Source organism: Aphis gossypii, chromosome 2 (genome assembly GCF_020184175.1).
Source record: "Aphis gossypii isolate Hap1 chromosome 2, ASM2018417v2, whole genome shotgun sequence".
In the NCBI taxonomy this organism is placed as follows: domain Eukaryota; kingdom Metazoa; phylum Arthropoda; class Insecta; order Hemiptera; family Aphididae; genus Aphis; species Aphis gossypii.
Window position 1 is genome coordinate 54,254,271 of NC_065531.1, and position 24,070 is coordinate 54,278,340.

Consider the following 24,070-nt stretch of genomic DNA (forward strand, 5'->3'; position numbering starts at 1 on the left):
AAAACAAATACGACCACAGCGACGGATGAATTATAGTCGTGGATCATATAGCTACAAGGAGGACCACGCACGATAAATATCAGTTTAGAATGATATTTCACAAGGACGCTGCGAGTTTACTGCATCAGTACAGATCATAATAATACGTAATTTATATGTACGGTATGCGTAATGAGTAAAATATATAGGAAAATCAATTCGAGGATATGACGACAGTTATAATAATATATCGAATGATTAAATCCGGACAAACGGCGGACGTTTAGCGTCCTTCGAAAATATAATAATATTATATTGTACATCGTTTGTTTTTAATCATCGAATAATCGAAAACGTGAGATGTCCGCATTATTATAATGTATTGTCCGTCGTATTTAACATCATAACTCCGCGTACATTACTTAGGTACCGACGGTTGTCGGAATAGCTCGATGGTATGCAATTCACGGCGTTTGGTCGGTAATATTTTGACAGTCGGTCATTTTTAATTTACAAGCCTCACCTTATCAGCGTGCCGGGTTGCGACCTATACGTCGGCGGCGGCGATGCCGTGACGGGCGGCATATTCGTCTGTCTGTCCAACAGCAACAGCCTCAGTCGGTATTCTTGCATTGACGCCTGATAGGATGGCGGCGGAGCCCTGTACTCGAACTCGGGATACATCATGGCTGTGGGACGATGAAAAAAAAAAAATTAAAATACAATTCGAGAACACGAAGTCATCATCTCGTTTCACGGTCGCCGTGTTGGAGGTATATTTAATATACGCCCGTTGGGGGTGTTTTCGAGACTCTTACCGGCATAAGGATGATGCGGACGACCGTAGGACGGCGGCAGTCTGGGCACGAACCGCCGGTTGGCTTCGGCTGCGTCGTCCAACGATCGGCCCAGTCCGAACACAGCTCCGCACGATGACGCTTCTTGGCCGGCCGTCAAGCGCCACGCTATACCACTGATGGCCACTAGAATGACACCGACACCTGCGAAACATAAGGAAAAAATTAATCATTTGTGGCTTATCTTCCGCGGACTAATCGGGTTACGAGCATTTCAAAAATATACAAACCCCCCTCTATTTCTAATGAGGTATACATGATAATATTATATTATATACTGTTAAGTCTGCAGTAGTTTAAAAGAGGCCGTATGAGGATTGCAAGGTGTGCTATGTACAACAACATTATGGTTGTACTTTTATCGTACACGAAAAACAAAACTGAAAATTACATACACTGGTAATGAATTTAAAAGTTTTTTTTTTATCTTTGTGTTGTATATAAGTTTTTGTGTATGCGTATGATATGTACGACAACTAGATACATTCATTTGATAATTAAATTATATGATATTATGTTTTTTATTAATGCGTTATTATTATTTCCAACGAGAGATTTTTCAGCGTTTGCCACTTGGCAAATACTTACTTATAGCCGTTCGAGCTTATAAATTACGATTATACAATCTTAGGTTGACATTTCGTGATATCTATCGATAAAGGGCTACGTCATCGTTATGATATTATACATTGTACGCCATTTGATTTTCCGTTCAATAATGCGCTGCACTTTGTACAGTCCTGTACTCCTGTGTAATATAATCTAATAGTGGTATATGCGCCCAATAAACAAAAAAGTTTTATTTTTTGTTAAAGTGATTCCATTTCATTACGAGGTTAGACGTTATTATGTCGTGCATTAACGAAGACGGGGAATGTTCGAAATTAATGATTTGGAACATGCGAAAAGGGACCTTTATATATTATATATATCGTTATTACTACCTATACACGTATAATACACTCGATAACGACTGTATATGGTACGCTTACGACGTAGTAACGTAGTCGAAACTTAAAATTGTATAATTTATATTTATTGTTGACGAACGTTAAAGGGTTGTGTATTTAAACATTAAACCCATTCGTATTACAGTGATGAGGGAGCGATTAGAATTTTTTCAAATTAATGACACTAATGGTTTTTACAATGCTTCTATAATATTACTATCTATACAATAATATTTTTATTCTACTACTTAACTTTAGTCTTAGAACGCATATATTATCAAATGGTAAATATGTATGTTTATAATAAAAAAGTTCTCTGTGATTATGCAGATATTGCGGAAAACGTCTCGACATATTTAATAAATTTATGTATAATTTACTCAAAAATATTGAAAAATTAAAAAACTATCTCTAGAGTCTAAAGCATACAATCTGCGTCAAATTTATAATCCATATATTAACTTTTTTATATTGAGTAAATCATTCTAAAGTTTTCAATATTGGGAGAAGGCTTAATATATTCTGGCACTAAACTAATATATACTAATATATATATTATATATAAATGTATCGGTGAAGTAAATTCTCGTTAATATTGCGTTTAATTATATTTATTGCAAATCATATACATTTCTACTGAAGCATTGGTACCGTTGGTGTTTACCGTTTATATTATAATGAAACGCGCATTAATAGACCTCTGACAAACCGCTGGCTTCACTTGTTCGCGGAAGTTTAATTAAAACTTTTAGGTTTTCGAAAATTAAACAACACGTTTACTCTACTTGACATGCTGCGGTGACTCAAGGAAGTGTAAATTAATTATAGCCCCATCGATTGTTGACAATGCTCTCCGCCTCTTTTATATACGACGCGAATATAATATATTATATATAACGCCGAACGGTTTTCGAGGGACTCGAAAAAAAAACATAATTGAGATAGAGACTGGTGATTTTTTTCAATTCGAGTGTGTGTATACAGCACGTCGGAGCAATAATATAAAACAACCCTCGCACCAAGGATGGATGTTAAAGTATAACATTTAAAAGGGAAGTGCAGCTAAAGGACTCATTACGAGTCCTTTGTTCAATGCCGACACACGATGGGAGGGATAATAACCCATTTTTAAAAGCCACTAGAATTAAAAATACTAATAATTAAACTGTATAATTATATTCGGTTTATACTTTACACAAACATTTTTAGTGCGCCTCAATTGTGAGTAATTTTTTTCGTTTTGTTTATAAGTATAATAATAGCATAGTATAAATACCATAACGTTAATCTATGTCAACTGTTTTAGCGTATAAAATATGTATTATATAAATTATATAAATCCTTTTTTATTAGTAATAAGTAATAACTAATACACATTTTGTTAATTTCTATACACTCAGTTTGTATTTGTTTGGTGATATAATCAATTTGTCTAATTGAAATTATTATATTATAGTTATATGCAAAATTGCAAATAATATTATATATGATCTATGTCCAAAAAGAAATACGAACTATTATTAAATTAAATTAGTGTTGTTAAAATATAATATTGAAAGCATTTGGGGAAATGTTGTAATATTAATAATAATAAATATAAGCCAGTCATATTAATAGGTATTTATAAAGTATTGATGTTAATATTATGAAATACCAATTTTGATTTAAATTATGAATAAATTCCTTTATAAATACCTATAAACTTATGAAAATTGTTTAAAATATTTTCAATATAATAAAAATAATAAATGTGTTTTAATACGATTCCTAGCCTATTTATTAAAATATTAAATCATTGTATTTATGGATTATGATTGTATCAGTAGTACGAATACTGATTAGGCAACCAGGTTCTATAATATACTTTTATATACATTATAATAGGTTTTTCAAATGCTACTGGAATAGTTGTTTAAAAAATATTTTTCTTAAAAAATTAAAGCTCTACAATAATAATTTAAAGCAGTGTTTGTTTTTTTTTCAAAGCAGAAATATGAAAGTTTGTAATTGTAACGCTGAAAGCAAAACAATTTTAAAATTAGCTATTGATACAAAATATTATCCATGTATTTATAGGAATATTATTATTTCGTTCAATAAAAGAAATATATATACCTTGAAAATATTTATGAACATTTTTTTTTTTTTAAATAAATAAATAACTCGGAAAAAATAATAAAAATTTTAAATAAAATATTTTGACGTATTGAATAAATGAATTCAGTTAATGGAATCATCGCTTTTGCTATACAAAGAAATTTAGTTTATATATAAAAAATGGTTCGAATACTTTTCATAATAATATATTGATTTATATTTTTCATATAAGGTGTCATGATAAAATATTATAATTAAGGATGCGCATTTATTATCCATTCGGCATATGAGTCAAAACAATAAATAGCCGAGGAAAATTATGGGATTGCTGGATTATAACAATATAACATTATTTCCCGTATCGCGGTTTGAATATCAACATGTGGGAATGATATTTCAGCGAATATTATTGCATTTTTAACGAATAATAGTAATAATAGTATGATAATGATATACGATCACGATACACACATGTAAAGTATATAATAATACAGACTAGTTATGGGGTAAATATTGTATTATATATTTTATTTGCATACAGTTTCAATTTACTCTTCGTAAAAAAAAAAAATTGAAAGTTTAAATCTTATCGCTCGACGAAAACCATTTACATATAAATACGATACTAGCTCTCTCTCGCGTAACCGAGTCAATTATGTTCCATTGGTATTCATTAGGCGTCTCTTTAGAGAATCGGAAACGGGCGTATCTCTTCGTTTGCGGAAGAAAAAAAAAATTTATTTCTCGAGACGATGACGGTCGTACATTATACCCATTGGATATATACCTTTGCACGTTATAAAAGCTCCATTGGTTGTGAATTTTCTGTTGTTCACGATTCGTACTCCATATATAGTTGCAGCGTATTGTAATGCACAATACGCTGCAGATGAGTAGTAGTTTATATAGTAAGTAAATTAGTAACCCATAGGTGGTACCTTAGCACACTAACGCACGTACTGCAGTGAACCACGGCACATGAAATTGGATAATTGCGGAAATATTATCCGCAGAATCTTTTATTATATATTTTTTTAACAATTTTTTTTCCACCTGAAAACAACAAACGATTTTTCCTCGGCCGTTCAAAGAAAACATATACCTATCAACAACAACAACAACAAAAAAACAAAAACCTAAGACCAAAAAGGATAAAAAAAAAAACATCTCCGCATAACGACAACATAGCATTATATATTATCATTGTACACTGTCACAAACGTTTTCGTTCTCTACAAACACGCACTGAGCGTATAGTACCTATACCTATATACATAATAACACATCGCATGTGCACAATACGCGTATATTATTATATTATGGTTGCAGATGAACAAAAACCCCGAAAAAAAAGAATAAAGAATATCGCACGGACACGCGTTCAATGACTGTGTACGATTTTTTGTGTTTCTAATTTCATGTTCCGTATATTATTTTATATACGCGTCCACACACACGTCATCATGTGCGGTGTCATTATGACGTTTTGGCGTAGCCCGCGTGCTTCGTTGTTTTATACATATTATATTTTTCAAAAGTTGTTTTTCGTCTATGAAACGACCCGTAATGATAGGTCCTACGCACGAGTTGATGTATTCATAATAATAATCATATGATATCATTTTGCTGTGGCTGCCTAGCGGCGCGGCGTTCGTGCAAGGTCGACCGCGAGAACGTGCAACCGACTTGCATTCGCTAAGACGAAAAGCCCCCCCCCCAATCTTACCACCGACATCGAATACTAACCATTCAAAAGTGGGGTGCGGATCAATTTACAAACACTAGGAGAAGGTGTGAGAGGAAACAAAATATATAATAGTATGATAAGCTGCATGCATCGTCGCCCTATAAATAATCAACGATAACGAAATGCTCGTATAGTTTTTAAAACGATAAACCGTCTTAAATGAGATTGGAGATACACAACGCAAGTCGGTAAATTCCGTCCACAAAATAGGTCACAGACATATTATATTACGCGTATATTGCGTTCCAGAATATTCAGTTCATTTCCATTCGGCAAAACGATTTGAACATAATTTTAATTTGCGATTGAGCATGATATAGACATACGTTCAATAATATAATGTAGGTAAATAGTGCCCAGTGTGCATTTGTTCGTAACTCGTGTGCAGTTAGGTTACTAATGCTATAATATTAAAACTTTAACTTCTCAAAATGTAAAATTAATTAAAACAAATTTAAATAAATTCTATCTTATCAAAATTATCAGTCAAATTTTTTGGAATCGCACGATACATATTTGATGATATCGAATTTAAAACAAATAAAAATGATTTTTTTTTAGTAAAGAAACAAACATAGTAGATTTTTCAACATATAATAAAATATACATTTAGAAAAATTAACTTTCACAAAGAAATTAATCATAGAAACCTAATACATTTTTTAAACAGTTAAAACGTATTGAGGTGGTAAGAGGAGAGGTGATTGCCCATATCATAAGCCCAACGTCAATCGCAAAAATTACAGAATGTAAGACGTTTCATTGCGCTTGACGCTTGAATTTAAGTTTGGAGAACACACTAATGTGCGTGTGCGACCTCAACTGTTATCCGCGTGTGATTTTACAACTTGACCCGGTTTTGTTTTGTCAACAATATCCACGCCATATCTGGAAGATCGCTTTGAATGGCGTCGTCGTTTTGAAATCTTACACGTATAATAATATTATACATGGACCGGGCGAGTGGACGGGAGGCACAGCATTCGGCTGACACTGTATTATAATTCTGTATAACTAATTGTCGCCTGACAGTGACATTTATTTAGCGACTTTACGAAACCATCCTAATCGTGATGCAAAGTAATTTATTTTGAAACTCTGCACACATGACCTTTCTTGATTCTAATCTGGTACATAGTTCTGACCTAATTGACATTTGACTCTTAGATGATCATAATATAATATAGCATTAGTATATTGTTAAATACAAATTAATTTACTGTTATCATCGGTAAAATCTTTTTCATTGAGACAACGTCATTAATGATTATGCACGCAGAGATCAACTGGTTTTTGTTTCTATATAGTTTATATTCTAATTGAAAACAAAATTGCACATATATAATATTATATAATATCCTTATTTACATATTTTCTCATGTTTACCTCAGAATATTATTGTTGTAGAATTGTACGATTAGAGATGAAATAAACGTGTACTTCCACTTAATTAGATTTTAAGCGGAACGATAAATGAATTGATTTTACGAAAATAATATTTTTTTTCTTGTATGTGTACAGTATAGTCAGTATAGTTCTACAATACTAACCTATTGTAGAAAAAGTCTTGGTTTTAAATTTTGGATGAGATTTTTGATAGTAAATTGAATCTAGTTGGTATTACTTTTGAGAAGTCAAAAATTAAAAATTAAAATAACAAATAAAGATCGTGATATAATTTTAATAATAATTGATGAAGTGTTATAAAACTTGTGACTGATATAAGAAAAATCAGTTGAAATAAAAGACATTTATTTAATACGTAATAAAAGTGTTTTATCTTATAATACTTAATATATACTCTCAATTCTACTGCGATAGAACTCTTTTTGATGATATTTCTCTTAATTCATACATCTTTAGTTATAGCTTTTAAAACAGTTTTTATAATCTACTTATAATATTTGAAAAAAAAAATGAAATGACTGATTTAATTTTTCTTGTTTAAAGTTTTTGCATTCAATACGTAATACGGATAATAATGTTTTTTCAACTAAAAATTATGGTTTTATGTGGTAAAAAATGTATTCGTTCTAAAAGAGATATTGTTAATGGAATATATAAATTAATAATTTTAGAAAAAAGTGAAGTCTAACACAACAATGAGAGAAAATAGTATAACAAATGTTTAATTGGCGTTCATTTTCTCGAACGTATTATTGTTACCTATTGAAAAAATTGATTAATTGCTTCGATGAAAACCGTTATAAATTATTTCAAGTTAGTTTATAATATTATCCGAAAAACCAAAAGTTCAAAGTTGTAGGATTTAACCTATATATTTAATTTATATGTTACATGAAAGCACTGCAGATGATACCAACTCTCTTACACACGTGATTACAATAATTATAGCACCGAGATGAGAGAAAAAAATTAATTACATAATTATAATTTACTACAATAAATTAAGATAATAATACCTAATGTTTTATAACTTTAATTTATACTTGAAACATTGGACCAGATATTATACAACACTAACGATTTCCAAGAGTAATGAGCGTATAAATTTAAGTTGTTTCAGAAATTCAGAGAGAAAATACGAATTGGAATTTATATTTTATATTGTTCGAGGGTGTAACAATTTAATGACCGAATTTAAATTACAGTAATAAAGAATTTTACTCATCTGCCTAAGCCTATAAATGATTAAAACACATTTCAAGATTCATTTTTTTTTTAAACACTTAAACTTATAATTTAAGAAAAGTTCAATATTTTCCCCCTATCTCAACAGTCTATATATGGCGTGTCTATTCAAAGTAATGTATTGCAATATCATGCGGTAAAGGTTTTAATTAGTTTCTCATTGTCGTTTAATGTGAGTGTCAAAGGCATGCGTGCCTACTTATACGTTGAACGTGGGGGCATGTATAAAGATTAAATTATTGAAAGGACTTTTAACCCGGGTCTCAACCATTATTAATAAATCAAATGTATTATCGCACGTTTGGAAAGCTATAAAAAGAAAATTACTGATGTTATTGATGTAAAATATAATATAATCTGATGGTTTTCACAAACTAATCAAATAATTAATAATAATAATAATAATAATAAAATAAAGATGGCGATCAAACCAGAAAAAATGTCTCATATAACTATACAAACGCGACGTGCAGAATAATAAAATAAATAGCGTTCGCAAATAAGAAAAAAAGAAATATGTAAATAGGTTAATTGATTACTATAACATTTATATGTATTGTAAACATGTTATACATTTTCAATTGTGAAAAAAACGCAAATCTCTTTGCGATGTATATTTCCAATAATAATACGATGATATTTATTAAGCCATGAATGATTTATCGTTTATATACTTCCGGTTCACTCAATGGTTTAGTCATTTCATTAGCTGTTCAAATATACGGTAGGTATTATAGACGGATAGAACATTGGGCGTGCTACGAATAATTCTGAGGTTATTCTCTTTGATAATATTAATAATTATTATTATTGTTATTACCGGTTGTACGCGTGCGTTGTTTTACACAGTCTAAACAACAGTAGTTACGCGTATAACATTTTATGTTAATCTTCTTAGTCATTAAAATATACGAAACAGTGTCAGCATTTGTGTTATTTATTTGAAGTCCCGTGTCTTTGGCTCGAACACAGTTAATGAGTCGAAAAAGCTTTTTTGGTCTATCGTTTTGGTAATAATATTCTTCGCATAATAAGGAGGAGATGAGAACAATTTTTAAACTAATGAAAATATATGTAGATAACGAAGTTTTCATCGAAGTGAATAGAAGTATCGATTCAATAATCTACAGCAGATTTTATAGGTATTATTATTTTGTGATTCTGATGATAAACATAAAATATTGTGAAGTATATTTAATTAAAATAACGTAAAATACTTTGAAATTATATAGCTTACGAATTTAAATATCTGTGTATTTTTTAAATAAAAAAAATCGTCACAAAAATAATTTAGTGGCACCGTAAAATATAGTCGTAAATCCTAAAACAAAAAGAAGCCCTGTATAAAAGCATCGCTTTATTATATGTGATAATATTACAAAAAAAAAAAAATACCCAACTATAATTTATTGTCATTTTTCATTTTTCTATTCGATAATGTAGTACGGGGATTTCAAGCATTTCAAAACGTTGCAACTATTATAATATGTATATATATAATCAGATAGACTAACCTACTATTTATGAGTATAAATGGTTACTTGATTGCTACATGTAACATAAGTTTTTTTTGTAATTCTTCAAATTTAAAATGTGTTTAAATGGCAAATATCTGAGCACTGCGAAAGTAATGATTTTAAATCATAGTCTCATAATATACCGTAAAACAGTTCTATTCATCAAAAAGACGATGCAATAAAAATTACCCGAAGGCTGAAGCAAAGACTACCAAACAAATTATCTTCTTCGTGAACATATAAAAATGTTAACAATATTATAAATAAGATCATTATAGAATTTCACAACCCGGTCTCTTTTTTTCAACTCTTTTCCCAAATAGCATCTCTATTAAATTTTATAAAATTACAAACTTAGGTATATAAACATGAAAAACAGTTTAAAATTTAAATTAATATAAAAAATAAATACTTAAAAAATATATAACTATATTACGTTGGTATCTAATGAGTTAGAAGGGATGAATGAAATACTAATAGCAAATGCGATTATTACTATCATATTTTAATAACCTGTGACTCAATAATAATTACTAATTACGATTATAATCCATAATTAATTATATGTATAGTGGATGGATTACGAAAAGCGATAGTATAATATTATTGAAAGAACACAAGGATAGCTACAATTTACGTAAATTTGTATTTCATGTATTTATATTATATATATTTACTATATTTTGTTATTTATGATTTAATTTAAACCGTAGATCAAAATTAATAGTTTTATAGTAATTATTATCATACGTCATATCGAGATTAGCATATACTTACATTTATAAAAATCAATTCCTATTTATTTTATCAAACTATATAAAACAAAGGTAAACAAGAAATTCTATTATTTATAACGATACATTGATCATTATATTTTAATCGTGTACCTATCATAATAGGTATACCATGTAGAGAACCACTTAATAGCTATTAGCATAGCGTATAGGTACCGCAACAATTTGTAGTTGGTTTTAATAATGAAATTATCAACTAGTATACCTAATAAATTATAAGTAGGTAATAAAAAAACAACTGCTATAATATGAAGAATTTATCTGAGGGAAAAATGGTTAGTTAATAGTAAAAAATTGGCTTCTACATGTTGCATGTTGTGGTTTTTTTTTTATACGGGATCATATTACTTTTACAATAATAAAACATAATACTTAAAACAGTTCATGCGTAAGGCGTATGATTTTAAAATACAAAACATATAATAATAACAATGTTATACTTTTACTTAAGCTGATTACAAATTCGTCGAAGCACCCAAACAATAAACACGATAAAATAAATAATTCAACTGTTTTTATTTCAATTCATATTTTGGAGTCCAAGATAGCAACAGTAGCGTATGCAACAATGCATCAAACATAACGGTAATGTTTATTTATTGTATAACGTTTGTTTTTTTTATTATTAAAGAAAAATATTAAACTTGTATTATGTGTACTATTTGGAATGAATTATTTATTAAACTATTATATTTTTGTACGTATAATTATTTTAAATTCATAATAATAATATATTATATATTTTTTGTATTTAGAAGTATAATAATAAAAAAATAATAGAAAATATCATTATTTTTTTTATAGTTAGTTAGTTTCTCATTAGTCTGTTAAAATATTTAATAATTTGTTTTCTCATTCTATATTATTGAGTCTATTAGCCGCAATAATACACAAATTACAAGTAGGTACTTAGTATTTAGATATATTTATTGTAAAATACATTGGGAAAATAAAAATAATGATAACAACCATCGTAGGAACGAGAACATTATCTTCGCGTAGGTACATATTTTTCGTTAAAACTGTCAATATTACTATACGTCATATAAAGCCGAACGCAAAAAATAAGATTCGAAACGCTTTGTGAGGCGGATACCTATCTAATTTATCGACGTCAATGGGCGTAATACGTACTCGTAAATAATACTGAAACGATATCATAATATACGGGAGAATGATTTCTAAACGGTCATTAAATACGATTCATAAAATCAGAACTCATGTATTTAATGTTTTATTTCACAGGTAGAACAGTTAGGCACGGTGCCTAAAATGTCCAAAAATTGAATTCTATATCGTTTGCGGCAGACAAAACGTACCTATATATGGCTATGTATAATATTTTATACACACACTGACGGCTGAGATGGGCCTATATAATAATGTATACACGAGACCACGAGTCCTGTTGACTATACTATATGTATGTAGGTAGACGTGCGATCGTTATTCGTAAGTTACAGAAACGTTCGCAGTATATACATATTATAATATACGGAGGGTTCCCCGCCACTGTGTTTTCACGTGTCGGAAGTACGCGGGAAAACACGGTTGGTCTATCTGTACATAATGTGTATAACATCACCCAAGTGCAATTTGTATACGCGCGTCTGTCCGATTCGCAGTTGTATTATATGCGATGAATAGGTACAGTCTAATATTTAATAACAATAAACGTTATAGTTGTCAAAACTAGACGTGCGCCTTAACCCAGTTTTTCAAAATTATATTATGGCGGACGTCGTTAAATAAATGCGCGACGAATACGGCAACAGCGGCGACGACGAAATTGGACGAGACACTGCGAGAAAATGACCAAAAAATGCGCAAGAAAAACCTGTGCACAAAAATCGAATAGTAGAAAACCCAATAATTTCTAAATACAGGGTGATTCGTCAAGCGTGTTTACCTCGTTTTTCTTCAATATTGCAGTTTTTTTGATATACCTACTTGAAAACTATACTTTAAAATTTTAAGGATTTTTCGTGTTCTAAATACATGTGGATTTATAAACCTTTATTTTTCAAACAAGAACTCCCCTAATCGTAAGATTATTTAGTGGATATATTCATTAAATCTATTATAGGTAATAGATCCACAATAATGGGTTTTGAAAATATTGGAGCTAAGGTGATTTAAGAATTATAGTAATTAATATATCAACATTTATAATTTGTAAAATGGTCCAAACTACTCCAAACTGATCCAATAGTCCATTTAAGTCCAATAGACAATAATTGTAAAATACATTTTAATGATCGAGAAACTCATACGAATTTTGATTTAGGACTAAGGTATATTAATATACAATTTAGGTATAACATGTTTTTAAAATAATTTAAAAAATAAAAAAAAATTATTAAATTAATATTTAAAAAATGTAGCAAGCAATTATTATAAAAATAGTTTTTTATTGAAAAATAGAATTTTGTATTACCACATGCCGATGTATTTTAAATAGTATAAAACATCTTAAGAATTTGAAAATATGTTCTCAAAGTATAATTTAAAAATTCAAAAAATCAAAATTTGAATAAATATTTTTTAAAGAATATGGGGGTGAACAAGTTTGGTATACAAAATAGCATCGCTGCTGCCGTGTAGAACGACTACTAAACTTACTTGGGTGAGAGGTGTTGGGAAGGGAACAAGCCATGTGTGTCCCGAGAAAGTAAATCTCCCGTAATTCCTGTCTGTGCGGTCACGTGCTCGATTCTCTTCATGCATGGGATACACACATACACACACATTATATTAAAAATATACAAACACAACGAGCCCATAATAATAACGATAATATAGGTAACGTAATTTGTGTAACAAAAGTGTGGGACATGCATGTAAAATACGATATGTACGAACAGAATCAAAGTCCTAGTCGATGCTCTAGGTGTGCCCAAGACGCCCTTGCGACTATGTCAACAACTACTGGAAATCGGCAGATAGGTAACCGCTAACTGGGTAGCGTGCTTCCGAACAACTGATATAGCGATATTATAGCTGGATCGTTTCTCGGTCTATCATGAGCTAAGATTTAATTGTACCTATTACCTTTACTCATCACACAGCGTATCGTATCTAATATCATATATTTTTTGCGTAATTTTTTTAGTAGAGCACCATTTACGATAAATCGTTACAATACGGTGTATTATTAAATTATTATACGAATTATAATGGACGCGAACACACGTGCGAATCGCGTAACCGTTAATCATATAATATGATCGTCTATACATGTAAAGGTATACGTTCTGTGTATTATAAATAATATAGCCGTGAACTGGATTTACGAGTGAAGACGATAGATATTATAATAATAAAATATGCTTTCGCGCGAATCCGACGACGGTGGGTCGTCCGAAATATGGTACAAGGCAATGATGACGATCGACCGATTTTGTTCGCTCTCCCCGGCTACAATATTTTCACGTATATCATATTCGTGTACTACAATCATAGCAGGTAATATGATTTTTTATATTTCAATTTTTACTACGCACAAGAAATCGTACAGCGAATAATTTATGTATTGAAACACCAATCCCGCGCAAGACGATACCACGCATATATTGCACTATACAAATATATATATATATAGATAGGAGATATACTCACGTATTATTAGTATAATATATAGTGTCGGATTGCAGAAACTGTTGACCGCGATCACCGATCGTGTTTATGTTTTCATTCCGTCGAATTGCGCATAAATATTATAATATTTTTCTACCGACGGCCACCGAACAAGCATATTATATCGTTCAGCGTGTTATTATATTGTTACCTACGCCACGTGCCGGAAACAAAGTCTTCATTTAAATTCTAAAAATGTTTGAGCATTTTATTCCACCCATTTATTCATCGCGTATAAATAAACGATTTCTGTTGTTAAAAAAACTCGCGCTCTACAACATTGAAATTTCACGTTCGATACGCTTTTGTTCGGTCCTAATGCATCTAAGATAAAGATAATTTGTATAAATAAATAATTTAAATGACAAACAAACACCTGTTATGATTCGATAAAATAAGCAAGTTACGAAACACAATATTTCGTTAAAATGGAAAAAAGAGATAACATAAAATATTGTTCACCCTTTACAATAGATATTATTTTAACTATAATGAAATACCTCGATATTTTTAAAATTTTATTTCTGTTCAATATAATATACAATATATATTGAAGAACTGAATGAGCTTAAATAATAAGTAAATTTTGCATTATAGCTTCAAAACAACTGTGTTAGTGGGGCAGTATATTTTATAAATATAAAATATTTATATTAATAAAAACAAGTTAAATAAATAAGAAAAATTACTGAGTTAACACTTGTGAAAATTACCTACACATTACAACAGAAGACAGAAGTTAAAATGTCAAAATGTATTTTTATGTAATAATATAACACTTATGCAATATATTATACCTAAATAAATCTTTCATCATAATACTGCTTGTAAAAATTTATGAACATCGAAAGTTACAGTAACTTTTTTTAAAATAAATCGTCAAATAAATAATAATACATATAATATAAAATAGTTAATAAATGAAAATGCTGTGCATAGGTTTTTAATGATGTGTTTAAAAAACTAGTGATTTACTATATCTATGCTATTAAACCTTATTTTATTCTTATTAAAAAAAAAAAACTAATAAAATGACTACATCCATATGTAAATGTGCTGTTTTATTTCGAAAATAAAAAAATAAAAATAAAAAATAACATAACCTAAAGCGCTTTTAACTGACAAATTATTTAGCATAATACAATTTTATTGTAAATTCGACCTTCAATGATGCGTTTGTTCGTTCACCCTTTTGATCTCTCTAAGTAAATCGGAAATCTGTGGTTTAATATATAATCCATCGAATGGTTATTGGATCCTCCTGCCGATTGTGAGTAATCCGATTAATGGCGGAAACATTTTGCTCACATAGGCAATCCTGTGAGTGTACGCTGATTGTGATACGCCATTAATAGGACAGTCAAATGCACGACCGAAGACCGAGGATAAATCGTATACCGAGCCATAAGGAGATTGTCACGACAAACATATTTATACTGATTAATACGAAATGTCCTCAGCACACTGTATACACGAACTTTTAATGTCATTTGAACAAAATATATATGATAAATAATAACATTAATAGGATACTACACGTAGAATATGACAAAAAACCAGCAGGAGGGTACCAATATTAGTTTTACGTAGTATATACAAACTTGAGGCAATTGAGCAGTGCTATTAATGCTGCAACACACACATATATGTATATATACAGTATACATTAAAATAGATCTGGTTACCTATTTGTAGTTATCAATACACCTTGACTAACTATTGAGTACGCAAAATAAAATTCACAATGCATTCGTAACTGTCGCATATTGGTTATGAATCATAAAAAATATATCATGACTTATGAATTATGATAGAATGACTGAGGGTAAAATTAATAGAATTATTGTATTTTATGATTTGTGAGAAGTTATCCAAAACAATATGAAAAAGCTAAAAACCACATAAGGGCTTAACAATATAGAGAAGTGTTTGCGTGGGTTATTTTACACCGTCGTCTAGCACAGAAAAACAACTGTAAGATTGAATAAAAAGCATATTTGAATGGAAGGACGAAAAAAAACTCATTGGAAATAAAGATATTTCGAATAATATGAATAGATTTGTATAATATTCGATTATACACGATTAATGGTAATATATATATAGTATTATACACTATCGTGTTTCACATTGAATCATATCTCTTGACGTAGGTATTGTATTTTTTTTTATTAAATACTGAAATCATTGAGATTGTAAAAAAATATTTATCTGGTTCGAAGATCAAATAATGGTATAAGCCCATTTTTAAAATAAATATGGATATATACATTTTGTCATAGTGTGCTTGATCGACTTATAGATATAGACACAATTATGCAATATTATACCATTGTAAATGTGCTGATATGTATCTAATACTATTAGACGTCACAAAAACTGAAAACATGAATGCTTCGTCGCTTAAATGAATATACTATATAATAGTTATCCAAGATATGGAAGATAAAATACATTTACATTTACATAAAATACATATTTAATACACGTGTATATGCCCACCTAACATTTGTTGAAAAATAAAACAATAGTTTAATGCGCATACATCATACGCATATTTTATGTAGCTACACCTAATCACATTATGTTTTATATTTATATTTTATTCATTAAGTTACAAAATCCCAACAAGACTAAATTGATAAATTTGGTAGTATTATTAATGGTTGTTTTTTCAATATTTTAGTTTTGCAATAAAAATGTTCATGTATTTGTATTTCAAATATGAATACGAATATTTAAATTTAATGCTGATGTATTGGTAAAATGTTAGTAAAAAGTAAACTCGCCGTTTAAAAAGTGATATAAGATGTCTTCTTAAATGACCGTTTTAAATAATAACATATTCTTACTTAATAGAGATAACATTATTTTAAGTGATATTTTATCAACTTACCTATCATAAGTAAGGCGACCGTGAGGTGTTCTCTACCAGAAGCCCTGGTAGCACCCAAGACTGTGCCCACGAGTGCCGAACAAATTCCAGCTATGAACACGATACCAATGAACCACCTGATGGATACCGTACTGGTGGCGTCTGGTAACGTCAACAGACCACAGCACGATTTGGGTGTGTCTTCTTCGCTGCAATAGTGTAACGACCTGTTGGAAAATATAAAACTATTAGTAAATAATATTAGTGCGCAGACAAAAAGTTATAATGATGATGATAATAATAATAATGGGTTAAATTTTTTTCGACGCCATATAGAAAATTGACAATTGAATAGCTGATCAATGGTCACGAACCGTGATATTCTTAAACATATACAGTTCAACGAAGTACCTTTACCCAATGACAGATAAAGTCAAGAGGTTAATAAATAATATAATAGTTCACATTCATCACTTAAAAAATATTTAATTGTATGCGTTACAACTTGACTCTTGAGAGTAGCTATTTTTACGAACAATAAATATTAATTATTTATTATACGTTTTTAACGGTGAGAAAAACGATAACACAAGATGTATTTTATAGTTTATCTATATTATTTATCGTTGGTACAATATTACGTGCAATACATTATTACACAAAATATATTACGAGATTAGCTAATGTTTTTGTTCAAGATACAGGCCGATATTAATGTCCGGACAATCCTGCAGTGAGGGGACAATATATTATTATGATATTATACATCAACTTCCCGTTTAATTAAATAATAATAACAACATCGTTATAACGATGATTGTTTTTACGGTATTATATATAATATACATACATGTACGGACAATAATATACATTATTAGTATACGTTTATAAATTATTCAATGCGCTTGTAAGTATCATATTTTTTTATACATCATATATATATGTATTCAACGATTGTAGTCTAAGGCATTAACCCAAAGTACATTAACTGAAAACAATATCACCGAGAGCCGCGCCGCGTATAGTAGCTGTTGAAAAACAACAGGTACACCTATGTATACATATACTATACACCTAAGTATTTACACCGGAAGAACCGTATTCAGTATTCACGTACTATATCGTATACATATAATATATATTATATATATATATATTATATATATAAGTGTGTACAGTAACAACAAAATGTAAATGAGTATATTTTCTTTTTTTAATACATATTTTACCCCGTGCGATTATGTTACGGTTATTGGGATCATTTAGTTCACGAATGGAAACCGTATCAAACGCACGACGAACGTTTATTAGCATAAAACGTTACATCCAATCGCATTATCATATTACCCAAGTGCAGATAGGTACTTTCGGTGTTGCTTATGTCGCGCGGAGGGCAGGCGCGTATAGGGTGTAATTAAAATACACAACTGAATGGTTTAATTTTTTTTTTCGCCGACGACGACGTTTTGCCTCGGTTTTAAACAACCACAAAAGTGACGCGGTAAACATTTCTCGGCTTTGTATATTTTTGTACCGTCGCATCACTACAGATAAGATATACGCACACGGTTTTTGCGTTTGAATTATAATTTATACGATTGCAGCACGTGATGTAGGTAGTAATCATACATATCTACCTGCCTATTACAATATTATTATTATTATTATTATTATTATTACCATTATTATTTTCTTCAAAGGACACGGATTGCATCCTGCTGGAAAATAATATACGAATGCCTCGTATATCATATATATGTATATATATAATATATATTATATATACTCCAAAGTATAGTGCACCTATCTCGCGTAGTCGCGCATATAAATACATATTATGTAGTGTTCGAGATGATCAGATATTATGTGAGATGAAGGTCCGGCACGTACGCGCATGGTCGAGTGATGTTGTGTATCTGACCTACGTTCAAGGTGACCAGCCCGAGATTCACGAACACGGCTAGCGGCGGCGTCCGGTTTTAAAATTATTGCCTTTCGGTGGTTCCGTAACGCGTATCAATGACGGGTTCGATAACGCGACACCGCCAATAATGATGAGTGGATGAATAGCGCAGTTTTGTTTTGGTATAATTATTACTCTCGTTTTTTAGCCATAAATTAAAAATAATGATAATATTATTATTAGTGTATATAAATATATACATACTATACAAAGAAATCATCGTTTGATTAAGAAGAAAATTGACCTACCTATAATAGTAATATTAAAGATATATATTATGTGTAAACCGATTGAACTTGTGAAGCAGAACAGATCGATAACAATTTCTCTTAATGATTTTTTACCCAGAGGTGTTTTATATAATTAATTTCCATTACCACGTGTAGTCGAACGCCGAGTGAAATATACTTTCGTTCAAAAATGAAATCACATTAAAATAATATCGTGTTTACAATCTCTACCCTCTATATATAATATTATATACCTGTGATGTAGGATCTGACTAATGAAGTCGTCGAGAAACAAAGTGCGATCAACCGAGATGAACGGATAAAATATCGCGGATTATAGTTGTGTGCGTTATTTATAATAATATTATCGTCGTCGAATCGGAGTGATAATATTAAAAATCGCCTAAACGTGCAGTTGCGTAATGCGTTCGACGCTGGATTAAAAATAAGTATGCGCCTGCGTTTGAACGAGAAAATGTGTGTCCTCCTCCGGTTTGATAAAGTCGTAAAATAAACCCATCTCTTAAAAGCCGGTCATGCATTCAGTATGAGATTTGGGGTGTGTAGTATATGTGCTAGGCTCAGACTGGAAAAGGGTGTTCGGATGAGTCTTATTCCTAGGGGGTTTCACGAGGAACTCATTCGACACACCCTTTGTTGGTAGAAAAAACCGTCGAATTTGTTGCCGCTCCCTCCGTTTCTCATTGTAATTCAGTTAAACTTTTCATAGCGCAATAACTGACTGAACGAAATAGTTATAGCCCGAACGAACCGCATTATTGTATTAGATAATATCATTTAAATATTTATAGACAATTTAATCGAGTAGATTATAATTATTGTGAGTATCTAAACAGTAGCAACTTTTTAATTATTTTATTTATAATAATAATAATTTACATACTACTGCCAGAATTTGATTATTTCGTTCCCGTCGTTATTCATTAACAGCGTATTACTATATAACTATATCTATGGACTAATTTTAAATACTATAGCTAAGTAAAAAAAGAAAAAGAAAACATTTTGTAATTAGTTTTTTAGAAAAAGAAATTTATGTTAATTAATGTCAAGGTTTGTGTTTTTTAATTGTTTAAATGTTTGAATTGGTTGATAAATATTAGTGTGCTAAATCGAAGGATACATGAGGGAACATTCTCGTTGTTATTATCGCGTTTAATTTACTAGCTCGTTTCAATGTTAACGCGTGCTTTTGGTTAAATTTTGTTTTTTCTTTTAACGAATAAGACAATAATAATAATTAGTCTCGTCCATTTTGATTAGTTCCGATTGAGAAGATGATTATACATAATAATAATTGATTGCCAACAGTTTTCAGCTAGAAGTATAATATAGCATAGTATTTCTTTTGTCAAGTATCATATTTCAATCTCCGCCAATCAATTGTGTTTTCCCAATGGGATATTATTACGTACACTATGAAATATTACGTTTGTGTTGTTGGTTTATTATTATTATTATTATATATTAATATAATTTTTATATCATGATCATTCGGATTGGCTTATTGAGTTATTATTAATTATGACTGAATAATATGTCTGCAGTTTCTATTTTTAAAATTTGTTTTAATGATATGAGTGCAAAAATAACATTTGTGTACCTAAACTAAAATTTTGTCAATTATTGTCAAATATTTTCTTAAAAAAAAATGTCATATCGATCATTTATGCACAATGTGTAGGTACCCTCGGTATTATATTTGCTCGACAATGAGTTTTGGGATAAAAAAAATTACAACATAAATGTGCGGGTAACAGACAAAATATTAATCATTCATTCCCACGTGTTTTTTTTTCACGACTTTTTGCATTTTAATGTTTTTTTTGCATTGTTATTATTACTATATACATATTTTTTTTTTTTTGAAGTTTTGATCATAAAGCCATACACATCACATTTGTTCAATGAACCATACATCAGCTATGTGGATTATAATAGCAAAGAATTTTTTTACAAATAATCATTGTAGCTGGACAAAGTGGCGACGTATTCAGCAATTCGAGTTGAGATCTGTTTTAAGTCTAATGTTTCAAATATTATAGTTCATATATTCTGTAGCATTAGTACAAAATTTATTATAAATAATAATATCATATCCTATTATAACCTTATCTTTGTAGAATACCGTACGTGTAGGTGGTGTATTCCGTTTATTTTTCTAATATCCTGGTCGAGTGAATAAGAATTAGAAAAACATTTTATCAGAATTTCACACGGAGATGATAATAATGATATACAAATATACAATATCTAAGTATTTTTTTCAGAATTCCAGCCGTATCAATGCATTTTTTTTCTCGTGCGATTTAAATCAGTTTTCAAATTAAAAAACTTTAATGTAGTTTTCTTTATAAAGGTGTTTCTTAAATCCAATTTTATTACATATATATAGTATAAAAGTTTTGTACAAAATATGAGTTTGACAGTTACTATTATAACCATAATAATATTGTTTTTAGTTTAATATAAATATACTAAGATGATTGTATAAACTATTACATTTATACTTTATACATCTGAATCATTGACTGTTCATGAATAATGGAAGTACAAAATACATTTTACTCAGAACTTATAGTTGTGGAATATTAGATACCTACATTAGCGCAAAATTTTGTTATGAATAACAACAATTACGTGGTATTAAATGGTGGTTTTAATTCAATTTAAATACGCACATTTCATCAAATTATCAGACGAATAAAAAGAAACTGAAAAGAAAGTAAATAAAGTAGGTATTATGTTAAATTTAAAATCATAAATCAATAAAAAAAAAAAACTGAAATTTTACACTACCAAGATTATTATTTATGTATTAATATAATATTAAAAATACGTTTTAATTAAAATACATAAATTATACAATAATATAAATCTAAATATAGTCTATAATATACATAATGTATTACAGAGAAATTTTTCAATGATATTCTATGTCATATAATATAACGAGGTTTATTTATAAGCCTTTTTAAATATCTTCATTTATTTTTATCAGATGATACTATACATATAATGTCGAAAAAATAATACAATTTATTAATTGTATCGAGAACAGATTATTTCAAAATCGCTGACAATATTCCTATACCTTCGCGACGTCAAATCCACGACAAACGGTATAATGTTTACAATCGTTTCTTTCCTCAGCCAACCATAGTAAAATCATTGATCTAGATTTTAGATCGAGACGGTTATAGTATGGAAATCAGTTGATAATGGTTCAGCAGTAGTAGGCAGTAGTGCCGCCTTCAGAACGGATTAGGTTTTGTTTAAAAATAATATGTAACGGAGTTACACCTCCACGCAGTAAACCATCTTGCACGTCGCTTCGCATCGGTTGTGTCGTATAGCTGCGTTTTTATCATAATATATACATACATAAAAATGATTATTAACGACAATGTCATTACTCATTATACAATTGAAATGTATACACCGTTACTGCGTTATACGGAGTATCCTGTGTTAGGTACGGGAGTCTCAGAAATGGATTGAGAGAGAGAGAGAAATAGACTAAGATTGCAAAAAAAAAGCATCATTGCGTAACTCAAAATTATTAGTGTATACACTACTCTATCTGGGGGGGTTGGAAGACGAACAGGGTGAAAGAGTAAGGGTAGACGACTTTGGGGCCACGTACCGCACCGCACACGTACATTCGTGTTATATATAGGTACGTGTGACCGTGGAAATAGTAATAATACGACCGAAAAAACATTATCACCGCATAGCCTCCTAGTGCCTCTCTGTCTAAATATATATATATTATATATATCTATTGCAATTGAACATGGCTGTGCGGGGAATTGCGATCGTTCTGACGCGATAAACGACAAAAGTCGTTTTCGGAAATGGCGGTCTGGCACAAATAGTCCCGCAAAAAGGATTTCAAACGGATCTAGACTCTACAACGCTATAACTGTGTATATATATATATATAAACGTAGTAAATATTAAGTGTGCGTATACTGTGTACATGATAACGCATGTGAGTGCCGTAGCTAGTGAAATGTCTTGTGTTTTTTGTGTCCACAAAAAATACCTAAACAACATTTCGTTTTAAAATCTAAAACACTAAAAACTCGGACGACTCTAAAAAAAGGGTTTCGTAAGCAGTAGTTACGCTCACAATCACTTTGCCTGTTGTTGCAGAATAATGAGTAAATTGAAAGAGCGAAGAATTGTACTAGAGTTGTAAAAATGTGAGACAATTCAATCAATGACTGTGTAAATAAAAAATAGTGAAACGGCCCAAGGGCGTCGAATACTACTATTATAATATGTCATCGTGTTGTTTTAGAAACCAACTTTAATAATAATGGTAATAATACAATAAGAGCACAGAAATATCATTAGGCGTACAGCAGTAGATATACTACATACAACGTCCGCGAGCCTATGAGCAGGAAGCACATAGCAACTGAGTCCAATAATAACGCTATAATATATAATATTGCGTACCTGTGCTTGATCGTGTCTTTAGACACCTTGAAATACTGTGTGTATATATATATATATTCGAGAAGGTTGTACATTGACACAAGAGAATTAACATTATTATTGTTATAATGTTCGCGTATTATACCTATAGCACAATACATTACTATAATATACAACTACGGAGCCTTTGATTATGTCAATGAGCAATGACGATAGTTTAATTACGAACATCAAGATGTAATAGGTACACTAAACCCATTTACGAATTTCCGTAAAATTCTATCGAGTTATCTAAATAATAAGATA

At 30.0% G+C, this 24,070-nt stretch overlaps 1 protein-coding gene across 2 annotated transcripts in view; it reads right to left on the minus strand.

The window, feature by feature from the left end:
• LOC114131563 (uncharacterized) overlaps positions 1 to 24,070 on the minus strand; it is a 190,268-nt gene that overhangs the window by 3,055 nt on the left and 163,143 nt on the right. For both annotated transcript variants that reach the window (XM_050200626.1, XM_050200625.1), the window contains 3 exons: positions 17,126 to 17,331; positions 798 to 980; positions 503 to 668 (listed from right to left, as the gene is read on the minus strand). In XM_050200626.1, the coding sequence (XP_050056583.1) occupies positions 503 to 668; positions 798 to 980; positions 17,126 to 17,331 (555 nt within the window). The remainder of the gene's footprint in view (positions 1 to 502; positions 669 to 797; positions 981 to 17,125; positions 17,332 to 24,070) is intronic.